General features: G+C 41.1%; 1 protein-coding gene across 2 annotated transcripts in view; it reads right to left on the bottom strand.

The window, feature by feature from the left end:
- The window catches only part of Scai (suppressor of cancer cell invasion), a 148,552-nt gene that overhangs the window by 18,507 nt on the left and 111,632 nt on the right, over window positions 1-18,413 (bottom strand). For both annotated transcript variants that reach the window (XM_038336701.1, XM_038336702.1), the window contains 8 exons: window positions 12,653-12,749; window positions 11,368-11,466; window positions 10,690-10,842; window positions 7,767-7,868; window positions 7,424-7,525; window positions 6,358-6,436; window positions 4,058-4,157; window positions 2,478-2,559 (listed from right to left, as the gene is read on the bottom strand). In XM_038336701.1, the coding sequence (XP_038192629.1) occupies window positions 2,478-2,559; window positions 4,058-4,157; window positions 6,358-6,436; window positions 7,424-7,525; window positions 7,767-7,868; window positions 10,690-10,842; window positions 11,368-11,466; window positions 12,653-12,749 (814 nt within the window). The remainder of the gene's footprint in view (window positions 1-2,477; window positions 2,560-4,057; window positions 4,158-6,357; window positions 6,437-7,423; window positions 7,526-7,766; window positions 7,869-10,689; window positions 10,843-11,367; window positions 11,467-12,652; window positions 12,750-18,413) is intronic.

Raw genomic sequence — 18,413 nt, 5'->3', positions numbered from 1 at the left:
TTGTCAGTCACTTTCTCCTTCTGCCAGGAGGCTTGTATTAGCATGGAGAGCTCACTTTTCTCCCAAGAGGGGAAAGAACAGGAATTTGGAATGAGAAAGAAGACTTACACTGGATATTTAATCTTTAGCATAAAGATTCCTTATGGAGAAGATAATAACACAGTACCTTCATCTCAAAAGTAGGCTGGGCGATGGTGGCACATGCCTTTAATCCCAGCACTCGGGAAGCAGAGACAGGTGGATTTCTGTGAGTTTGAGGCCAGCCTGGTCTACAGAGCGAGCTCCAGGACAGCCAGGGCTACACAGAGACACCCACTCTCAAAAAACAAGCAAGCAAGCAAGCAAGCAAGTGAACAAACAAACAAATAAGCAAACAAGAAACAGAGACAACTCAGCACAGAGTAAAGCAGAGAGATCTTAAGATGATGTTTATGGCTGGAAGTGTAGCTAGGTAAAGCGCTCACCTAGCGTGATGTGAGGTCCTGGGCTGTATCACATATAAATAAAATGAAAATAATCATTCATGTACTCAAGGATATAGGAAGCTATTTCAAACATGGGAAAAAAAAGCATTGATATGCCTATTGTGTGTACATGTATGCATTATATGCACACACACATCTGTTTCTCTAGTTGTATCTATATCAAAGAAAAAGGCAGGGCTCTAATCTGGATGTATTTTGAACTACTAGTCTGGGTGAATTCTTTCAGTATGGAATCTGCCCATTTTCTTAAACTATTCCAATGATTTTCCTCCCATTTTTGTTTTTATTTTATTCTTAAAAGAACTTTCATTTTTCTTTGTTTTGGTTTTCTGAGACAGGGTTTCTCTGTGTAACAACCTGAGCTGTCTTGGAACTAACTCTGTAGACCAGGCTGGCATTGAACTCACAGAGATCTGCTGCTTCTGCCTTCCTAGTGCTGGGATTAAAGATGTGCGCCACCACCCAGCCTGAAAGAACTTTCATGTACATGTAATTTATATATTTACTTGCTGGACCTTCTTTTCTAGATTTTTTTTTTTTTTTTTTTTTTGATTCAGACAGGGACTAACTCTGTAGCTCAAGACGCCCTGAACTCACCAATCTTGTTTTGGCCTTTCTTCAGTAGCTCCCCATCCTCCCACACCCAGCAGATATATACAGATATACAAATTAAGAAAGGACAGATAAGTTTCCTAAAAGTAAAAAAATCTAACATTGAACTTAACAAAATGGGTAGAAATATGCTAAAAATTTTAGGGTGGGTTAGATGCACTTAGAATTCAGATTTTAGTTTTAAAAGTTTGGTTGCTCACCTTCCTGGACTTAGGGGGATCTGGGAGGACCTTGGACTTAACATAGTGAAGGGAACCCTGATGGCTCTTTGTCTTGGAGAGGGGTGGAGTGGGGGTATGGGTGGAAGGGAGGGGAGGGAAGGGGGAGGCGGAGGGGAGGAGATTGAAATCTTTAATAAAAAAAATTGAGAAAAAAAAAAAGGAAATTGCACATGAGCAAATGGAAAGCACACATGCCGGGTGGGTCACTACTCTTGACTCTCAGCCACTTCCACCCACAGCAGAAGGAACTTTCACGACAGAAACAAGAAACCAGCCCAGCATGGACATGCTTTTCCCTAAAGAAACATCTTAACAAGACACAAAAGAGACTAAAGCCTGCTTTGCTTTATTATAAATGATTATAGCTTGAATTCTAGTGACATCAAAGTGTTGGCCATTAGTCCTTTTTCAGTTGCTCAGGATTTGTTTGTTTGTTTCTTTTTTATTTTATTTTATAGGTACTGGTGTTTTTACCTGCATGCATGTCTATGTGAGGGTGTCAGATCTTGGAGTTAGAGACAGTTGTGAGTTGCCATGTAGGTGCTAGGAATTGAACATGGGTTTTCTGGAAAGCAGTCAGTGCTCTTAACCACTGAGTCATTTATTCTAGCCCCCGAGGATTTGTTTCAATAGCAAAATATTCAAAAGTGCTTCCTGGTTAAACCACTGTCACTCATTCAACATTTAGGCTAAATCATGGAAAAACAAAGCAATGTAAATTGTTAGTATTCAAGGTCATTGCTATATAACACGAGATGGAGTTCATTTCAACTGTAACAGTGAGGTGTGTAGAAATGAAAGTGTTTAAAAACCAGGAAATAAGCCACCCATATTATCACTAGTTCTGTAAAGGAAGACAGTCTGGGTTATATAACAAAAATAAACCTCCCACCAGAGATCTTGGTAATCTTGAATTTTTTTTTCTGCAGAAGGATTTATTATTTTCCACTGAAAGTCCATTCATGTGTTTCTTCTTGTTTCTATTCATAGCATCAGATCCTGACTATCATGCACAACCTCAAAAGAAAAGAAACACTAAATACAAACTGCAAAATTAAATAAGTAAAACAAAGCAAAATAAAAGGACATATGTTAGAAATGGGGACCCTGGGGCTATTGCTATATACCTGGCACACACACTCGCTCTCCAGGGACTCACCTTATAGGCAACACTGTTGGAAGAGTCCACAATGACGAACAAGGGTTTCCTTGTGAACGGATAGAGATCTCCAGGGTGAAGGCTGCAGGAAAAACAAACAAACAAAAAAAAACAAAAAAAACAAAAAAAAAACAAAAACAAAAAAAACAACCAAACAAACAAAACAGTGAGGACTTTTGTAACTATGGCTGAATCTCAAAAGGTTATTTCTAAATCTTGGCTTTTGTAATGTGATGAATATGAGGTGCAGACATCTGGTGGAGATAATGTACTAAGTGATATAATTTCATTTCCTTTAGATATAGACCAAGAAATGGGGTTGTTTTACAGTCTGCTATTTTTCCTTTGCAGTGTGCATATGTGCGTGCAAGTGTGCTGGGCATGAGCGGAGGCCTGAGGTTAATTTTGGAAAACTTCTGAAATCACTTTGTACCTTATTACTTGAGGTAGTCTTTCAATCAAACTCAGAGTTTGCTGAGATGGGTAGTCTGGCAAACCAGCTTGCTCATGGATTTCCTCTCCTCCATTTCAGCCCCCCTCCCCCAACAGTCACATGGGTCTGGGGATCCAAATGTTGGCTCTCCTGTTTGTGTGGCAAGGGTTTTAACTGTTGAGCCAACTCCCCAACCATATATTTCAAATTTCTTTATTTCTTTATTTATTCATCTCTTCACTCATTTGGAGACATGAATGACCTTGCTATGTAGCCTACCCAGACTGTCCTGTACTTGTAAGCAAGTGCTAGGATCACAGACATAAGCCATTATATTTTGTCTATTTTAAACTGGTTTTCATTCATTTTCATTCATTCATTCATTCATTCATTCATTCATTCATTCATTCGTTTTGTATGTGCGATCTCTCTTTCTTTCCCCCCAACACCTTTACCACAGTGCTCACATGGAGGTCAGAGAGCAATCTGTGGAGATTTAGCTCACTTCTACCCCCGTAGGTATACGGGGTTGAACTCAGGGTATCAAGCTTGGAGGCAAGTGCACTCACCCGCTGACCCATCTCGCTAGCCCTTATTTTTAACTTTTAGAGGAACACCCATACTGTTTTCTACAATGATTCTACCAATCAAATTATATTCTCACGACAGTCTTCAAGGGCTCTCTGCTCATATCCTCAACAACACTTGGGTTTTGCAACAACTATCCTACCAGATGTTAAGTAATAACTTGTCATTGTTTTAACCTGCACTTGTCAGATGGTCAGTCATGCTGACAGGTACTCATGTACCTGTCACATTTCTAAAACAAATGCCCTAAACTAAGGTGAGCAACAGCACCACATGTGGCTTGGGGAAACATTAACTGTGGCATGAATAATTTGAAACATACAATGGCCTGGTCTCCTCTTTATCCATTTTTCAGTATGAACAGTTTATATTTAATATAAAGTGTTATCAGACAAGTCCACTGTTCATTAAAAGCAGAATTTTCTTTTTCAGCTAGAGAAATTCTAAAGATGGTTCTATGCTAGAAAAAGCAGGCCTTCACAGAAGAACACACAAGTAGTCTAAGGGAAGTTCCCATTTCTCTTAATAGCTACAGAGTTTTGATCCCTAGAATACATACCAGTGCATCTCCTTGTGGGACTGGTTTCGTTTGTGGATTGCGTCTCCATTTATAATGTCCCGGTTACTGTTAGTGAGTACACCTCCAAAGTCGTAGGGACCTAAAGAACAAAGAAAAGAAACAGAACTCAACTGCAGGGTGACACAGATTGATCTGAAGCTCAGATTCAAGAACACCACTGAATCTCCCTTTGATATAAGTGCAAGATAAGCACAAAACATTTAAACCATCTTTAAATTTAACACTTTATTATAATGCAATATTTTCATTTCAGCATGTTGCCTACTTCAACACTTTTAAACTCAGGAGGCAAAGACTGGTGGATCTCTGTGAGTTCGAGGCCAGCATGGTCTACAAAGTGAGTTCCAGGAAAGCCAGGGCTGTTTCACAGAGAAACTCTGTCTTGAAAAGCCAACATCCAAACCAAATAAAACCAAAAAAACAAAGAAACAACCCAGCAATAACATCAAAGCTAAGAATCTATAGCACTCCATTAATTTGGGTAGTAAAAAGAGATGGAGACCTAAGATGTTTGAAATAACATTTACGTTGCAAACAAAATTTCGATCTCTGGTTTAACAAAAGCACCCTATAAAGAAAGCTGGTAAGTGCAAACTGCGATCCCCCTACACACACACACACACACACACACACACACACACACACACACACGCAGGATTTGGAGCTCTCATTATGGTGCACAGGCTGGGCTTGAGCTCCTCGGCTTAAGTGAGCCTTCTGCTTTCGCATCCTGAGGAACTGGCATGACAAAGATACACTAATGTACCTGATCCAGTAAATATGATTTTAAATTAACTACTAAGTGCAAGATTTAAAGAAAAATTCGAATTGAATTTGAAAATTCTGACTAACAAAACTTTATTTGGGCTTGAGAGATGGTTCAGTGGTTAAGAACACTGGCTGCTCTTCCAGAGGACCTGGGTTCAATTCCCTGCACCCACATGGCCGCTCACATCTGCCTGTAGCTTCAGTTCCAAGGTATCTGGCATCTTCACACAGACACACATGCACACAAACACCAGTGGGCATAAAATAAAAAAATATAAAAAATAAAAATCTTAAAAAACTTTATTTTTATAAAATATTCTGTCAAATTCCAGTACATAAAAAAATCCATTATTTTATTATTATGTAAGCCTCTTTAATTCTGGTTTACATGTTAGGCTTTCCCCACTGGTCATAAGAGTTAGCTAACTTTTATCTAAGTTGAACAGTGACTGTGGGAAGTTCAGATAATCTCTGAGAAAGGATCATTCAGTTAGTACCTATATTAATTACAAAAATTAAAATAAGAGGTTAACAGTCTAATTTAAGACCCAGAATATGTGCTTTAATAACATGTTCTCAAACAAGAGATAAGAAATATAAAGTGACTAACATTTAATAAGAACCAAGGCAGTTCCTGATGCTCCCTCCCTTGTCCCTGTCCACCGCGCTCCACTCATCCCATCCCTCAGTTACAGTTGGATTATAGCCCTCTAAAACATCACTGCAATATAAAGACTGTAGAGATTTGCTCTGCTTTCTTTCACTGTAACTAACATTTTACTACTTTGTCATGCAAGGAAGATGGTGGGTCATGCATTTTATAAAGGAATGCTGATTCCAACAGACAGATGAGGAGGAAAATGTTGAAAATGTTAAACTATTTTTCTCCAGAGATTTAATTCCTTCATTTACATTTAAGTTGCTCATCTAGTCTGAACAATTCTGAGCTCATATGTTCTGACACTTGAGGTCTTATTATGAAACAGCATCCTAATATTGCATGGACTGAATCCACAGCAACGAAACAAAAGGACTGAAAATAAAATCGTAACAAGGACTTGAACTTTCACAGTTACAAAAGTACACTGATTTCTACTAAGACGTTTGGCCATAATGTTGCCTCTGACCAAATCCCCAAATATATTAAAAGCTTACAATGATTAATGATGTCAAATAAATAAGTTGGTAGATTCCACAGTTCTATGGAATATCAAATAAATATCAAACTGCATATGTATAAATCTATATATAATACTTTTAACAAATTTGATAGCAAAGTATGAATTTGATCAATGTATTATTTCAGGATATTTGTACTTCAGGGGCCAACAGCAGAATTTGGAGAGTTGAGTCCGTTCTTTTCAACACTGTCACTAAACAAGCAGATGAGGTTTTAAATTTGGAAGCTTCTCTAGAAAGCCTGAAGTGGTCTCTGGGCTGTGGACCATCGTCTTGTAGAAAACAGAGAGAATTCAAGCCCTGCTCACAGTGGGAGCATTCCTTTATTGTACCTTCACCATCAGAACGACCTGTGGGGAAAACGCCAGTAGCTGACAGGTAAATCAGAAGTACACTATTGGCAGGCAGCTCCTGAAAAGAGAAAACCACAGACGCAAAACCATAGACAGAAAAATAACAGTTTTATTTAAAGTTCAGGGCAATTTAAAGCTGTGGGGAAAATCATGTCGTTTAACACACTGCTGCTATTTCCAAGAGAATTACCATATTCCCACATATTCCAATTTAAAATTCCATGCTGAAGATCCCCCATGATCCCTACCCTGTAGCCGCCCAAAGCTGTGACTTGGTGAATATCCCCTGCGATCCCCACTGCGTAGCCACTGCCCAAAGCTCTGACATGGTGAAGATCCCCTGTGATCCCCACTGCATAGCCGCCCAAAGCTGTAACGTGTTGAAGATCCCCTGTGATCCCCACTGTGTAGCCGCCGACCAAAGCTGTCAACATGTTTTCCACTTGCAACTCTCCATCTGTTAGAGCATGTTCTCTGAAACCATGAAATGGAGAAAGCTCTCCACTGGTTGATAAAAAAGGGCAAACTCTCCTCATACCTTCCTCTACATAAATTTTGGGAAGATACCACCCAATTCCCACCATCCCCCCACTTTTTTTTGAGGCCCTATGGAACCCACAGTGGCCTTAACTTTGCTGCATACTGATGTATCCAGGTTGTCCTTGAACTTGCTACTGTGTGGCCCAAGAGGGCTTCCAACACCTGTCCAAGTGCAGGATCACAGGCATTTACCATATACTTCTCCCTATCAGATAGTAACAGTGTCTCACAGAGCTGCCTGAGCACATACAAACTGTTCTCCTTCTCAGTTTTGCACTGAGTGTTAAGCCCAAAGTTGTTTAGTAATAACAATCTGGAAGGAAGAGAATGGCGGTTAAGCAACCGTCTCTGACTGACATCAGCAGCTCCCACTCCCAAGCCCAGGGACCGGGACTCCAGCTGGAGCAGCACTTCCTGTGTTCCCCCACCACTCACACTTGCGGTCAGCCCGAGCCCACCATGAGCACTCTCCCCGCCACATAAGAAAGGCCCGGGCGACACGTACCTTAAAAGATGCTGCTAAGAAAGTATACAGCTGGCTAAAGGTCGGCTTGTAGAGCAGATACTTGTGGGGGTTTTCCCGTCTGGTTGGCTTGTCAGCTGACTCCTACAGTGACACACCCAAAATGACACATAAGTGGTGTGTGACAGGTGAGTTATCAAATGTCCTTATTTTATTCAGAGTCTGTAACTGTCATTCAGCTTCTCGGTGTCTTACTGAGCTCTCTTTGTTTTGTCACAGGAACTCACTATTCAGCCCTTGCAACACTCCCACATTTGGATGGGAGGCACCCATGGCTGTCTGGAGAGAATGTGTTAGAGTTACCACTCTGGCAAATGAAGGTCACCTGTATTCCTGGTTTATTCATCTGGGAAGCTAAATTCATTGGTTCCCTCTCCAAGGCTTGCAGCATACGGAACATGTCAACAGTTAATTCACTGAATTTGACCTGAAAGAAAAACATACCTGGTCATTAATGTAATAAGCACAACTTCTGCTCTTTTTTTTAAATTTTTTTTTTCATCCAGGGTTTGTCTGTGTAGTCCTGGCTGTCCTAGAATTTGATCTGTAGACCAGGCTGGCCTGAAATTTACACAGATTTGCTTGCCTCTGTCTCTTCGAGTGCTGGGATTAAAGGTGTGCATCACCACCTCCCAGCTGAACTTCTGGTGTTTAATCACATTTTACTCTTGATTTTCAAGTATACTTAATAACAGCTGATTTTTTAAATATACATGTTCATTTTTAAAACAGAAGTTATATCTTTCTCCCTGGATTTGTTTCAGCATTATTAATTGGTCTTAATAATAAAAAGACCTGCCTTGTTCCTTCTTGAAGTCATGGTCTCTTTTTTTAGTTGTTATTGGTGTATGTGTTTGTGTGCATCTAAATATATAAATACAACTGGCTCAGTCCATTTAGTGCTATTTATAAGTATGTGATTGATAGCTGACCACTTGGTACTGGAAAACCAGTTAGGGAGTACATCCCTGAAGACGACTATTCTCTGCACCACGGTCCCAAACTGTTCACTACCCATCACCTCTACGTGAGAACTAAACAAGTTCTAGATCAGAGCAAGGAGACAACACCCTGGCTCTCTGTCCTTTCACCGTCAAAGCGAGGAAATGAGGGCACACTCTCCGCACAGAACCAGTGGGAGTGAGGAAATGAGGGCACACTCTCCGCACAGAACCAGTGGGAGCGGTTTCACTTGCTCTTTTCTCCTGTGTACCCAGGACGGCCTCGACACCCGCTTCAGCCTTCCAAGGGCTGTGATTAAAGGCACGTGCCACCACACTTGACTTTTCTGTATTCTGAAGAATAAACTCTACACACAGCAGAATTACAATTTCTTATTTTCCTGTTTTTGAGACGATTTGCTAGTTTGGTTATTCTTTTGTTTTAAATACAGGATCTTGCTTGGCCATGGTGGCACACTCCTTTAATCTCAGCATTTGTGAGACAAAGTTTAAGGCCAGCTTGGTCTACATAGGGAGTTCTAGGACAGCCAGGCTACATAATGAGAGGCTGTCTCAAAAATATCACAAAAGAAAAAAAATGAAATAAAAAATAAAAAGACAGTCTTGCTACATTGCCCAAATTGGCCTTAACTTACAGCCATACTCCTGCCTCTAAAATCCCAATGGCTTGGATTATAAATGTGTGCCACGGGGCTGGAGAGATGGCTCAGAGGTTAAGAGCACTGCCTGTTCTTCCAGAGGTCTTGAGTTCAATTCCCAGCAACCACATGATGACTCACACCCATCTGTAATGAGATCTGGTGCTCTCGGCCACCATATAAAACAGAGCCACCACTATTAACCCTGAATACTAGAGGCCAGTGCTGACTTAACCCCTTCAGTTCCTCAGCTCCTCACTCACTGGCCCTAACCAGTTTTGTGTTGTTTTTTTTTTTTTTTGAGAAAGGGTCTCATGTAGCTGGCTGCAGACAAAGATGACTCCCTTTACAGTGCTGGTGTCACAACTGTATGCCACCGACCCCGGGCTGAAAGTCAGGGTTTTCTGAGTACACAGGCACTCTACCACACCTCCAGTCCTCACACTAGCACTTTAATTAGTCTCTGAATTTACAGGTGGAATTTTTTCCCCTAGGCTGAATCGTGGAAGCAGGGTCACCTGAGAAACAGCTTATACCACATATACAGCTGTACAATGATGCAAAAATATAAAAGCCACCCTTGTCTCCTTCCATATGCAATGGTGGATCAATGCTATAGGCTGATCCTTTAAAGTATCTGTGGGAACCAGCCTTGCAGATCTATTATTACCTCTGTTCCGGTAGCACAAGAAAATAGTACCATCCAGTGATTTCTGTGAGTTTCCTAACTTCTCTGACAATTCCACTGTGTCTTTAACCTATTCTGCACAACTACATCCAAGATGAACGTCTTCAGGGGAGGTGGGTGAACAGCAGCAAAGTCTTTTGCTAAATATACATTATCTATATGTATATATGCAAGTGTCATAATGAAACCCATTACTTTGTCTGACAACTAAAACCTAAAATATAATAAGTAATAAGACAGCTATGAAGAACTACACCTACTTTCTCAAAATGCAGCCCTCATCATTACTCTCCTTGCCCTGCCCTTTGCTATTTTCCTGTGTATTTGGGAAAAGACAACCTTCCTGGCTTTTTCCTGTACTTCTTGCTCTCCTCCTCCCCTCCCCACAGCGCAGCCTTCTGCCAGTGTCTGATCCTCCCAGGCTGACAGGCTCAGACAACAGCACAGCTGTTACTGCTGTTTCACATGCTTACACTGCAAAACTTCTTACTCTCTAGGTCTTAACCAAAATGCTTTCTCCTACACTAGCTCAAATTCCCTGATGCCAGACATCAGAATAGTATACCTCTCCTTTGCCACATCTGCTGAAAGGATATTATCTAAGTAGTTATTTTGTTAATAATTGTTTTCACAGGTAAACAGGAAGACCCATCAGTGAAGACATTTTGCCATTTTTTTGCTACATACACACCCTGGACATGTGACTGACACTTAATAAATACTTATTGGGCTGGGGATGTAGTTCAGTGGGAAATTAATAAACTAATAAGCATCTTTCTGTGTCCTTAAAAATTCTTTCTCAACAATGTCAGCATCAGTATTATATATATAAACATGGCATAATTGATTTAATCATTCCTCACAGATGTTAGGGATTTTACAAGGGAAGAATCCCATGATGAGAATAACAAATTTTTTCAAAGTGAGTTTTAAGCATAAGTTCACTTCACAGTTCTTTACCTGATTATTACAATTACCAATAATGAGTGCATCAGCCAGAGACAATTGCCCCACAATCATGCCTTGCTCCAGCAATGGGGCTCCTGTTTCAGTGAGGCGATTAGATGTGATAACAATGGTGTTATCATCATTTAACACCATCACAGGGTCTGCCTGAGGGGAAAAAAAAGCATGTAATGACAACACAGAATATCATTGCTATTTGTTCTTCAGACAGTAACATACACACCGTAAACATACAACACAGCCATTTGCCCACCTGTGACTGTGACAACCTTTCTCTCAGGAAATTACCCCAGTAATCTGAATGTGGTGGCTCATGCCATTAATATCAACACTTGAGAGGAAGAGGCAAGTGGACTCAATTTGAAGCCAATCTGGTCTACAAAGCAAGTTTCAGGATAGTAAGGGCTGTTATACAGAGAAAACCTGTCTCAAAAACAAACAAACAAACAAACAAAAAAACCCCAAAACCCAAAAAACCAAAAGACAAACAAACAAAAAAATCTGGGCAGTGGTGGTGCATGCCTTTACTCCCAGCACTGGGGTTGGGGGTGTGGAGGGTGCAGAGGCAGGTGGATCTCTGTGAGTTTGAGGCCAGCCTGGTCTACAGAGTGAGCTCCAGGACAGGTTCCAAAGCAACACAGAAAAACCCTGTCTTGAAAAAAAAGAAATTACCTCAATAAAGGCTGCCACCTCTTGAAGCACCAGGTTCCACTCTACTTGATCTTCAGTATTAAAGCGATGAGTATAATCTTCAATTTCATCAGATAATTCCTGGTTTTAGGAATACCAAAGAAAAGGGGTTATTAAAAATCTCTATAAAAAGGCTAGTGTCCTTTTTATGTCCCTGCCACTCAGCCTGACAACTTGAGTTCAGTACATGGAACCCATGCAATAAAATGAGAGAACCAATTCCTACATGTTATCTTCCGACCTGATGCCTATGTGCCTATTTTGCTTGTACACACACACACACACACACACACACACTAAATAAATGTAAAACAGTTTTAATCTCAACAGCTCCACTCCAGGTCTACTTGGGGAGAGAGGCAGATCTGAAGAGGAGAGGGCGGTGAGGAACAGTTTGAAGTAGATGCCCTACTTGCCACTCGGGACCATGAGCCTGGCTGTGGCCAAGGGCCATGACTTGGTCTCTAATCCTGATGCAGCTGTGGGGGTCTGTGTTGATGTCTGTGGCTCCTGTTACTACTGAGGGCCCTGTGGAAGCCAGAGTCTAAACCACTACCTACGACCAAGTTTATGTTCAAGAGATGTGCCCCCATCATGGAGGGCATGCTAATCCAGGACCGGTTTCCCATCAAGCTGTCTATGTAAGCACTCATGACTGAGGCAGGAGGGCTGTCAATTTAACAGATAGCCTGGGTTACATAATGAGTTCCAGGGCAGCAAGGGCTGGGATCACAAAAGACAGAAAAAGAGAGAGGGGGGAGGGGAAAGGGTGCCTCCCAAGTGCTGGTATTAAAAGCAAGCAGTACCACACCTGGCTATTATTTTAAAATACATTTATAATCTCAGCACTAGAGAGACTGATTCATAGGGATTACACATAGCTCAAATTAGATACAAGGGCGGAGGGCTTTGGTCCTACCTCAAGTGCTCAGACAGACTTCTTTGACTCCCTAGGGGAAGATTCACCATCTCTCGAGCAATGGATGGGGGGTGGGGTGGCGAGAAGGTGGTGGGGGGGAGTGGAAGAATGGGAGAGGGAACTGAAATTGGTATGTAAAATAAGTTTTTTTTTTTTTTTTTTTTTTTCTGGACAGGGTTTCTCTGTAGTTTTGGAACCTGTTCTGGAACTAGCTCTTGTAGACTAGACCAGGCTGGCCTCGAACTCACAGAGATCCGCCTGCTTCTGCCTCCCAAGTGCTGGAATTAAAGGCGTGTGCACCAACGCCCATCTATAAGTTTGTTTTAAAAACAAAAAAAGTATATTTACCTTTACGAGGTCTTTCACAACATCCATTTTGTTAAGAAGAAGACAAACTACTATAAATCTTGCATAGTATCGGAGTTTCTTAACAACTAACTCAGGCCTATGGTGGATAAAAGAGAAATCAATCATTATATTAAAATGGAAAACATGCTGTTTGACTTCTGGATGGCTTTTAAAACTTTATCATTTGTAGAATAGAGACAAAAATTCCACATAAAACCACACAGCCTTAGCTTGGCAAGTGCTTGTACTTCCACAACCCAGCAGGTGGAGGCAGGAAGATCAGGAGTTCAGTGTCAAGTACTGAGTTCAAAGGCAGCCTGGGGTACACGAGACCAGTCTTGAAATCAAAACCAGTACATTTGTTCATTCTACAAGCATCTACGGAGAATTTAAGTACACAAGAAACAATACCATGACGGGGCTGGAGAGATGACTCAGCAGGTGAGAGACATTGCTGCTCTTGCAGAGGACCTGTGTTCAATCTCCAGCACCCACATGTTCACAATAATCTGTAACTTCAGTTCTAGGGGTTCCACCGTCTTCTGACCTCCTTGGGCATGAGGCACAAATGAAATACACATACACATGCAGGCAAACACCAGGCTGGTCTCAAACTCACAGAGATACGCCTGCCTCTGAGTGCTTATATTAAAGGAGTATACTACCATGTTCAGCATAAAAGAAACTAAAAAAAAAAAAAAATCTTAGGAAATAAAAGAAAAAGAAAAAGAAAATGAAAAGAAAAGCAGTGGTGGAGTGCAGTACTTGAGGCGGAGGCAGGGTCTGTATGAGGTGGAGGCCAGCCTAGTCTACAGAGAGTTCCAGGACAGCCATGGCTGTTACATAGAGAAACCCTGCCTCAAAAAACAAAAATAAAATGAAATAAAAAAAGAAAAAACCTCAAACCTATGTTATTACTTCTACTACTGGAAAAAGCCATTTTCTGCTATACACTGGTTGTGAGTCTTATCTCTGGGGGTGCAGGGAATACACCATCTTTTGTGCCTGTCTCTCAGGGTGCAGGGAATACACCATCTTTTGTGTCTGTCTCTGGGGGTGCAGGGAATACACCATCTTTTGTGCCTGTCTCTGGGGGTGCAGGGAACACACCATTTTTTGTGTCTGTCTCTCAGGGTGCAGGGAACACACCATCTTTTGTGTCTGTCTCTGGGGGTGCAGGGAACACACCATCTTTTGTGCCTGTTTCAGGGGGTGCAGGGAACACACCATCTTTTGTGCCTGTCTCTGGGGGTGCAGGGAACACACCATCTTTTGTGTCTGTCTCTGGGGGTGCAGGGAATACACCATCTTTTGTGCCTGTTTCAGGGGGTGCAGGGAACACACCATCTTTTGTGCCTGTCTCTGGGAATGCAGGGAACACACCATCTTTTGTGTCTGAAAATTCTTCAACAATCCTTGAAATGCAATGAAACCCTGCAGCTGATCATTTCTCCAGCTGCAGCTCCTCTGATAGCTGCCAGTCAGCCTTGTCCAGTGTTCATCTTCAGACAGGACTTTGCCTTTCCCTTCCCCATGCACTTGTCAAGGGGAAGTATATGGCAAGTCAATAGACTTCTACCGGGAATCCACGAATCCTACAAGACTCCATAAAGCAAACGGTGGTGCTCAATCGGGCAAGGTGGTCAAAACAGTATTGTGCTTCTGTCTTTCGGGAACTTTTTTGACAGTTTCACTATGTACCATAGGGACCTGCACCTGCGTCTGCCTCCCAAGTGCTGGGGCTAATAATATTTGCTACCACACATCAGAGCAGTGGGCTTAAAAAAGAAAATTCAGAGCAAGCTGCTTGGCCTGCAAGGGGACCTGACAGTCTGCCAGAGGATCCATCATTCATTGGGGTGAGTGAGGAGTGAGTGCCTGAACCGCGGCAGCTGCCCGGAGAGGGACCACCGACATTCCCCAACTCCCCCCAACCCCCCCCCCCCACTTCCTGCTCTTCCTGCAGGGGTTATTCTCCCCGGATACTGCCTCTCTCTTCCTGTCCCTTCCCAACTTGCACCCAGAACCCCCCCCCATCCTCCCGTCTTTGGGGCCACAAAATCCCACAGCTCAGCCTGTTTGGGCGCCGGGGACCTGGAATTGATTGCACCCAGGCCGGTGGGAGGTCCCCTCCTTCATTAGCCTGCCTGCGGCAAGGTAGGCCCTTTGTCAGAGAGCTGCTTGGCCTGCAAGGGGACCTGACAGTCTGCCAGAGGATCCATCATTCATTGGGGTGAGTGAATTTAATTCATTGGGGTGAATTGAACTTCTAAAAGAAGACCCAAAGGGAATTACTCAGAGGAACAAATGGGCAGGCGCCAATGCAAGAATTCCTCTAACAATTTGAAAAACAACATGAAAGCACCAGAACCCAGCGAACTTATAACAGGAGGACTTGAACACACTAATCAAGAAGAAGTAGAAAAAATTGACTTTATGGAAGTAATAGAGTCCCTTAAACAGGAGGTGAAAAACTCCCTTAAGGAAATGGACGAGAAGAATAACAAAAAGTTTGAAGAACTGAGTAAATCTGTAAATGATATCCTAGGAAACCAAGAAAAAACAATCAAACAGATAATGGAAACAGTGCAAGACTTGAAAACTGAAATGGAGGCAAGGAAGAAAACACAACCCGAGGGCCAGCTGGATTTGGAAAATCTATGTAAACGAACAGAGACTACAGAAACAAGCATAACCAACAGAATACAAGAGATAGAAGAAAGAATCTCAGATTCTGAAGATACCATAGAGAAAATAAATGCACTGATCAAAGGAAACAGCAAATCCAACAAATTCTCATCACAAAACATTCAGGAAATCTGGGACACGATAAAAAGACCAAACCTAAGAATAATAGGCGTAGAAGAAGGAGAAGAAATACAGCTCAATGGTCCAGAAAATATATTTAATAAAATTATAGAAGAAAACTTCCCAAACCTAAAAAAAGATATTCCTATTAAGGTTCAAGAAGCTTACAGAACACCAAATAGACTGGATCAAAAAAAACCATCCCCTCGCCATATTATAATCAAAACACAAAACATACAGAATAAAGAAAGAATATTAAGAGCTTCAAAGGAAAAAGGTCAAGTAACATATAAAGGTAAACCTATCAGACTAACACCTGACTTCTCTATGGAAACCATGAAAGCCAGAAGGTCCTGGATAGATGTTTTGCAGAAACTAAGAGACCATGGATACAAGCCCAGATTACTATACCCAGCCAAACTTTCATTCACTATAAATGGAGAAAACAAAATATTCCAGGATAAAAACAAATTTAAACAATACATAGCCACAAATCCAGCCTTACAGAAAGTAATAGAAGGAAATTCACAATCAAAGGAGTCCAGCATTGCCCAAAATAACTCAGACATCTAGCGACCCTTCACCAGCACATCGCAAAGAAAGGAAACACACAATCTCTACTAACAAATAAAAAATGACAACCGGAGTTAACATCCACTGGTCATTAATATCACTTAATATCAATGGACTCAATTCACCTATAAAAAGGCACAGGCTAAGAGATTGGATACGAAAACAGGATCCAACATTCTGCTGTTTACAAGAAACACACCTCAACCACAAAGACAGACATCTACTCAGAGTAAAGGGTTGGGAAAAGGTTTATCAAGCAAATGGCCCTAAGAAACAAGCCGGTGTGGCCATACTAATTTCTAACAAAGCTGACTTCAAACTAAAACCAATCAGAAGAGATGGAAAGGGACACTTTATACTCATTACAGGAAAAATCCATCAGAATGAAGTCTCAATCCTGAATATCTATGCCCCTAATACAAAAGCACCCACTTATATAAAAGAAACATTACTAGAACTCAAGACAGCCATCAAACCAAACACACTGATAGTGGGAGACTTCAACACTCCTCTTTCACCAATGGACAGGTCAATTCGACAGAAACCTAACAGAGAATTAAGAGACTTAATACAGGCAATGAACCAAATGGACTTAACAGACATCTATAGAACATTCTACCCAAACAGGAAAGAATATACCTTCTTCTCTGCGGCTCATGGAACCTTTTCGAAAATTGACCACATACTCGATAACAAAGCAAACTTCCACAGTTACAAAAACATATTAGTAACCACCTGCATCTTATCGGATCACTATGGATTAAAATTAGAATTCAACAACAGTGCTACCCCCAGAAAGCCTACAAACTCATGGAAACTGAACAGTCAACTACTGAACCACACCTGGGTCAAAGAAGAAATAAAGAAAGAAATTAAAGTCTTTCTTGAATTTAATGAAAATAAAGACACAACATACTCAAACTTATGGGACACTATGAAAGCAGTGCTAAGAGGAAAATTCATAGCACTAAGTGCCCACTTAAAAAAAACGGAGAAAGCACACATTGGAGACTTAACAGCACACCTGAAAGCTTAAGAAAAGAAAGAAGCAGACTCACCTAGGAGGAGTAGAAGACTGGAAATTATCAAACTGAGGGCAGAAATCAACAAAATAGAAACACAGAAAACAATCCAAAGAATCAATGAAACAAAAAGCTGGTTCTTGGAGAAAATCAACAAGATTGACAAACCCCTAGCCAAACTATTCAAACGGCAGAGAGAGAACACACAAATTAATAAGATCAGAAATGAAAAAGGGGACATAACCACAGACACAGAGGAAATTCAGAGAATCATTAGATCTTACTACAAAAGCCTGTATGCCACAAAATTGGAAAATGTAAAAGAAATGGACACTTTTTTAGATAAGTACCATATACCAAAGTTAAACCAGGACCAGGTAAATGCTCTAAATAGTCCTGTTAGTCGCGAAGAATTGGAAACTGTTATCAGAAACCTCCCTACCAAAAAGAGCCCAGGACCTGATGGGTTCAATGCAGAATTCTACCAGAACTTCCAAGAAGACCTAATACCTATACTCCTTAAGGTATTTCATAATATAGAAACAGAACATTCATTGCCAAATTCCTTTTATGAAGCTACAATTACCCTGATACCTAAACCACACAAAGACTTAACCAAGAAAGAGAATTACAGGCCAATCTCACTCGATGCAAAAATTCTCAATAAAATACTGGCAAACAGAATCCAAGAACACATTAGAAAAATTATCCACTATGATCAAGTAGGCTTCATCCCAGAGATGCAGGGCTGGTTCAACATACGAAAATCTATCAATGTAATCCATCATATAAATAAACTGAAGGATAAAAACCATATGATCATCTCATTAGATGTTGAAAAAGCATTTGACAAAATTCAGCACCCATTTATGATAAAGGTCTTGGAGAGATTAGGGATACAGGGGTTATTCCTAAATATAATAAAGGCTATTTACAGCAAGCCAACAGCTAACATCAAATTAAATGGAGAGAAACTCAAGGCCATCCCACTAAATTCGGACCGCGACAAGGCTGTCCACTCTCTCCTTATCTCTTCAATATAGTGCTTGAAGTTCTAGCAATAGCAATAAGACAAAACAAGGGGATCAAGGGGATTCGAATTGGAAAGGAAGAAGTTAAACTTTCGTTATTTGCAGATGATATGATAGTGTACATAAGCGACCCGAAAAACTCCACCAAAGAACTCCTACAGCTGATAAACTCCTTTAGTATTGTGGCAGGTTACAAGATCAACTCCAAAAAATCAGTCGCCCTCCTATATACAAAGGATAAGGAATCAGAGAAAGAAATCAGAGAAGCTTCACCTTTCACGATAGCCACAAATAGCATAAAATATCTTGGGGTAACTCTAACCAAGG

This window comes from Arvicola amphibius, chromosome 7 (assembly GCF_903992535.2).
Source record: "Arvicola amphibius chromosome 7, mArvAmp1.2, whole genome shotgun sequence".
NCBI lineage: Eukaryota > Metazoa > Chordata > Mammalia > Rodentia > Cricetidae > Arvicola > Arvicola amphibius.
The sequence above is the reverse complement of the archived record's forward strand: the minus strand, read 5'-3'. Positions and strand labels throughout refer to the sequence as shown.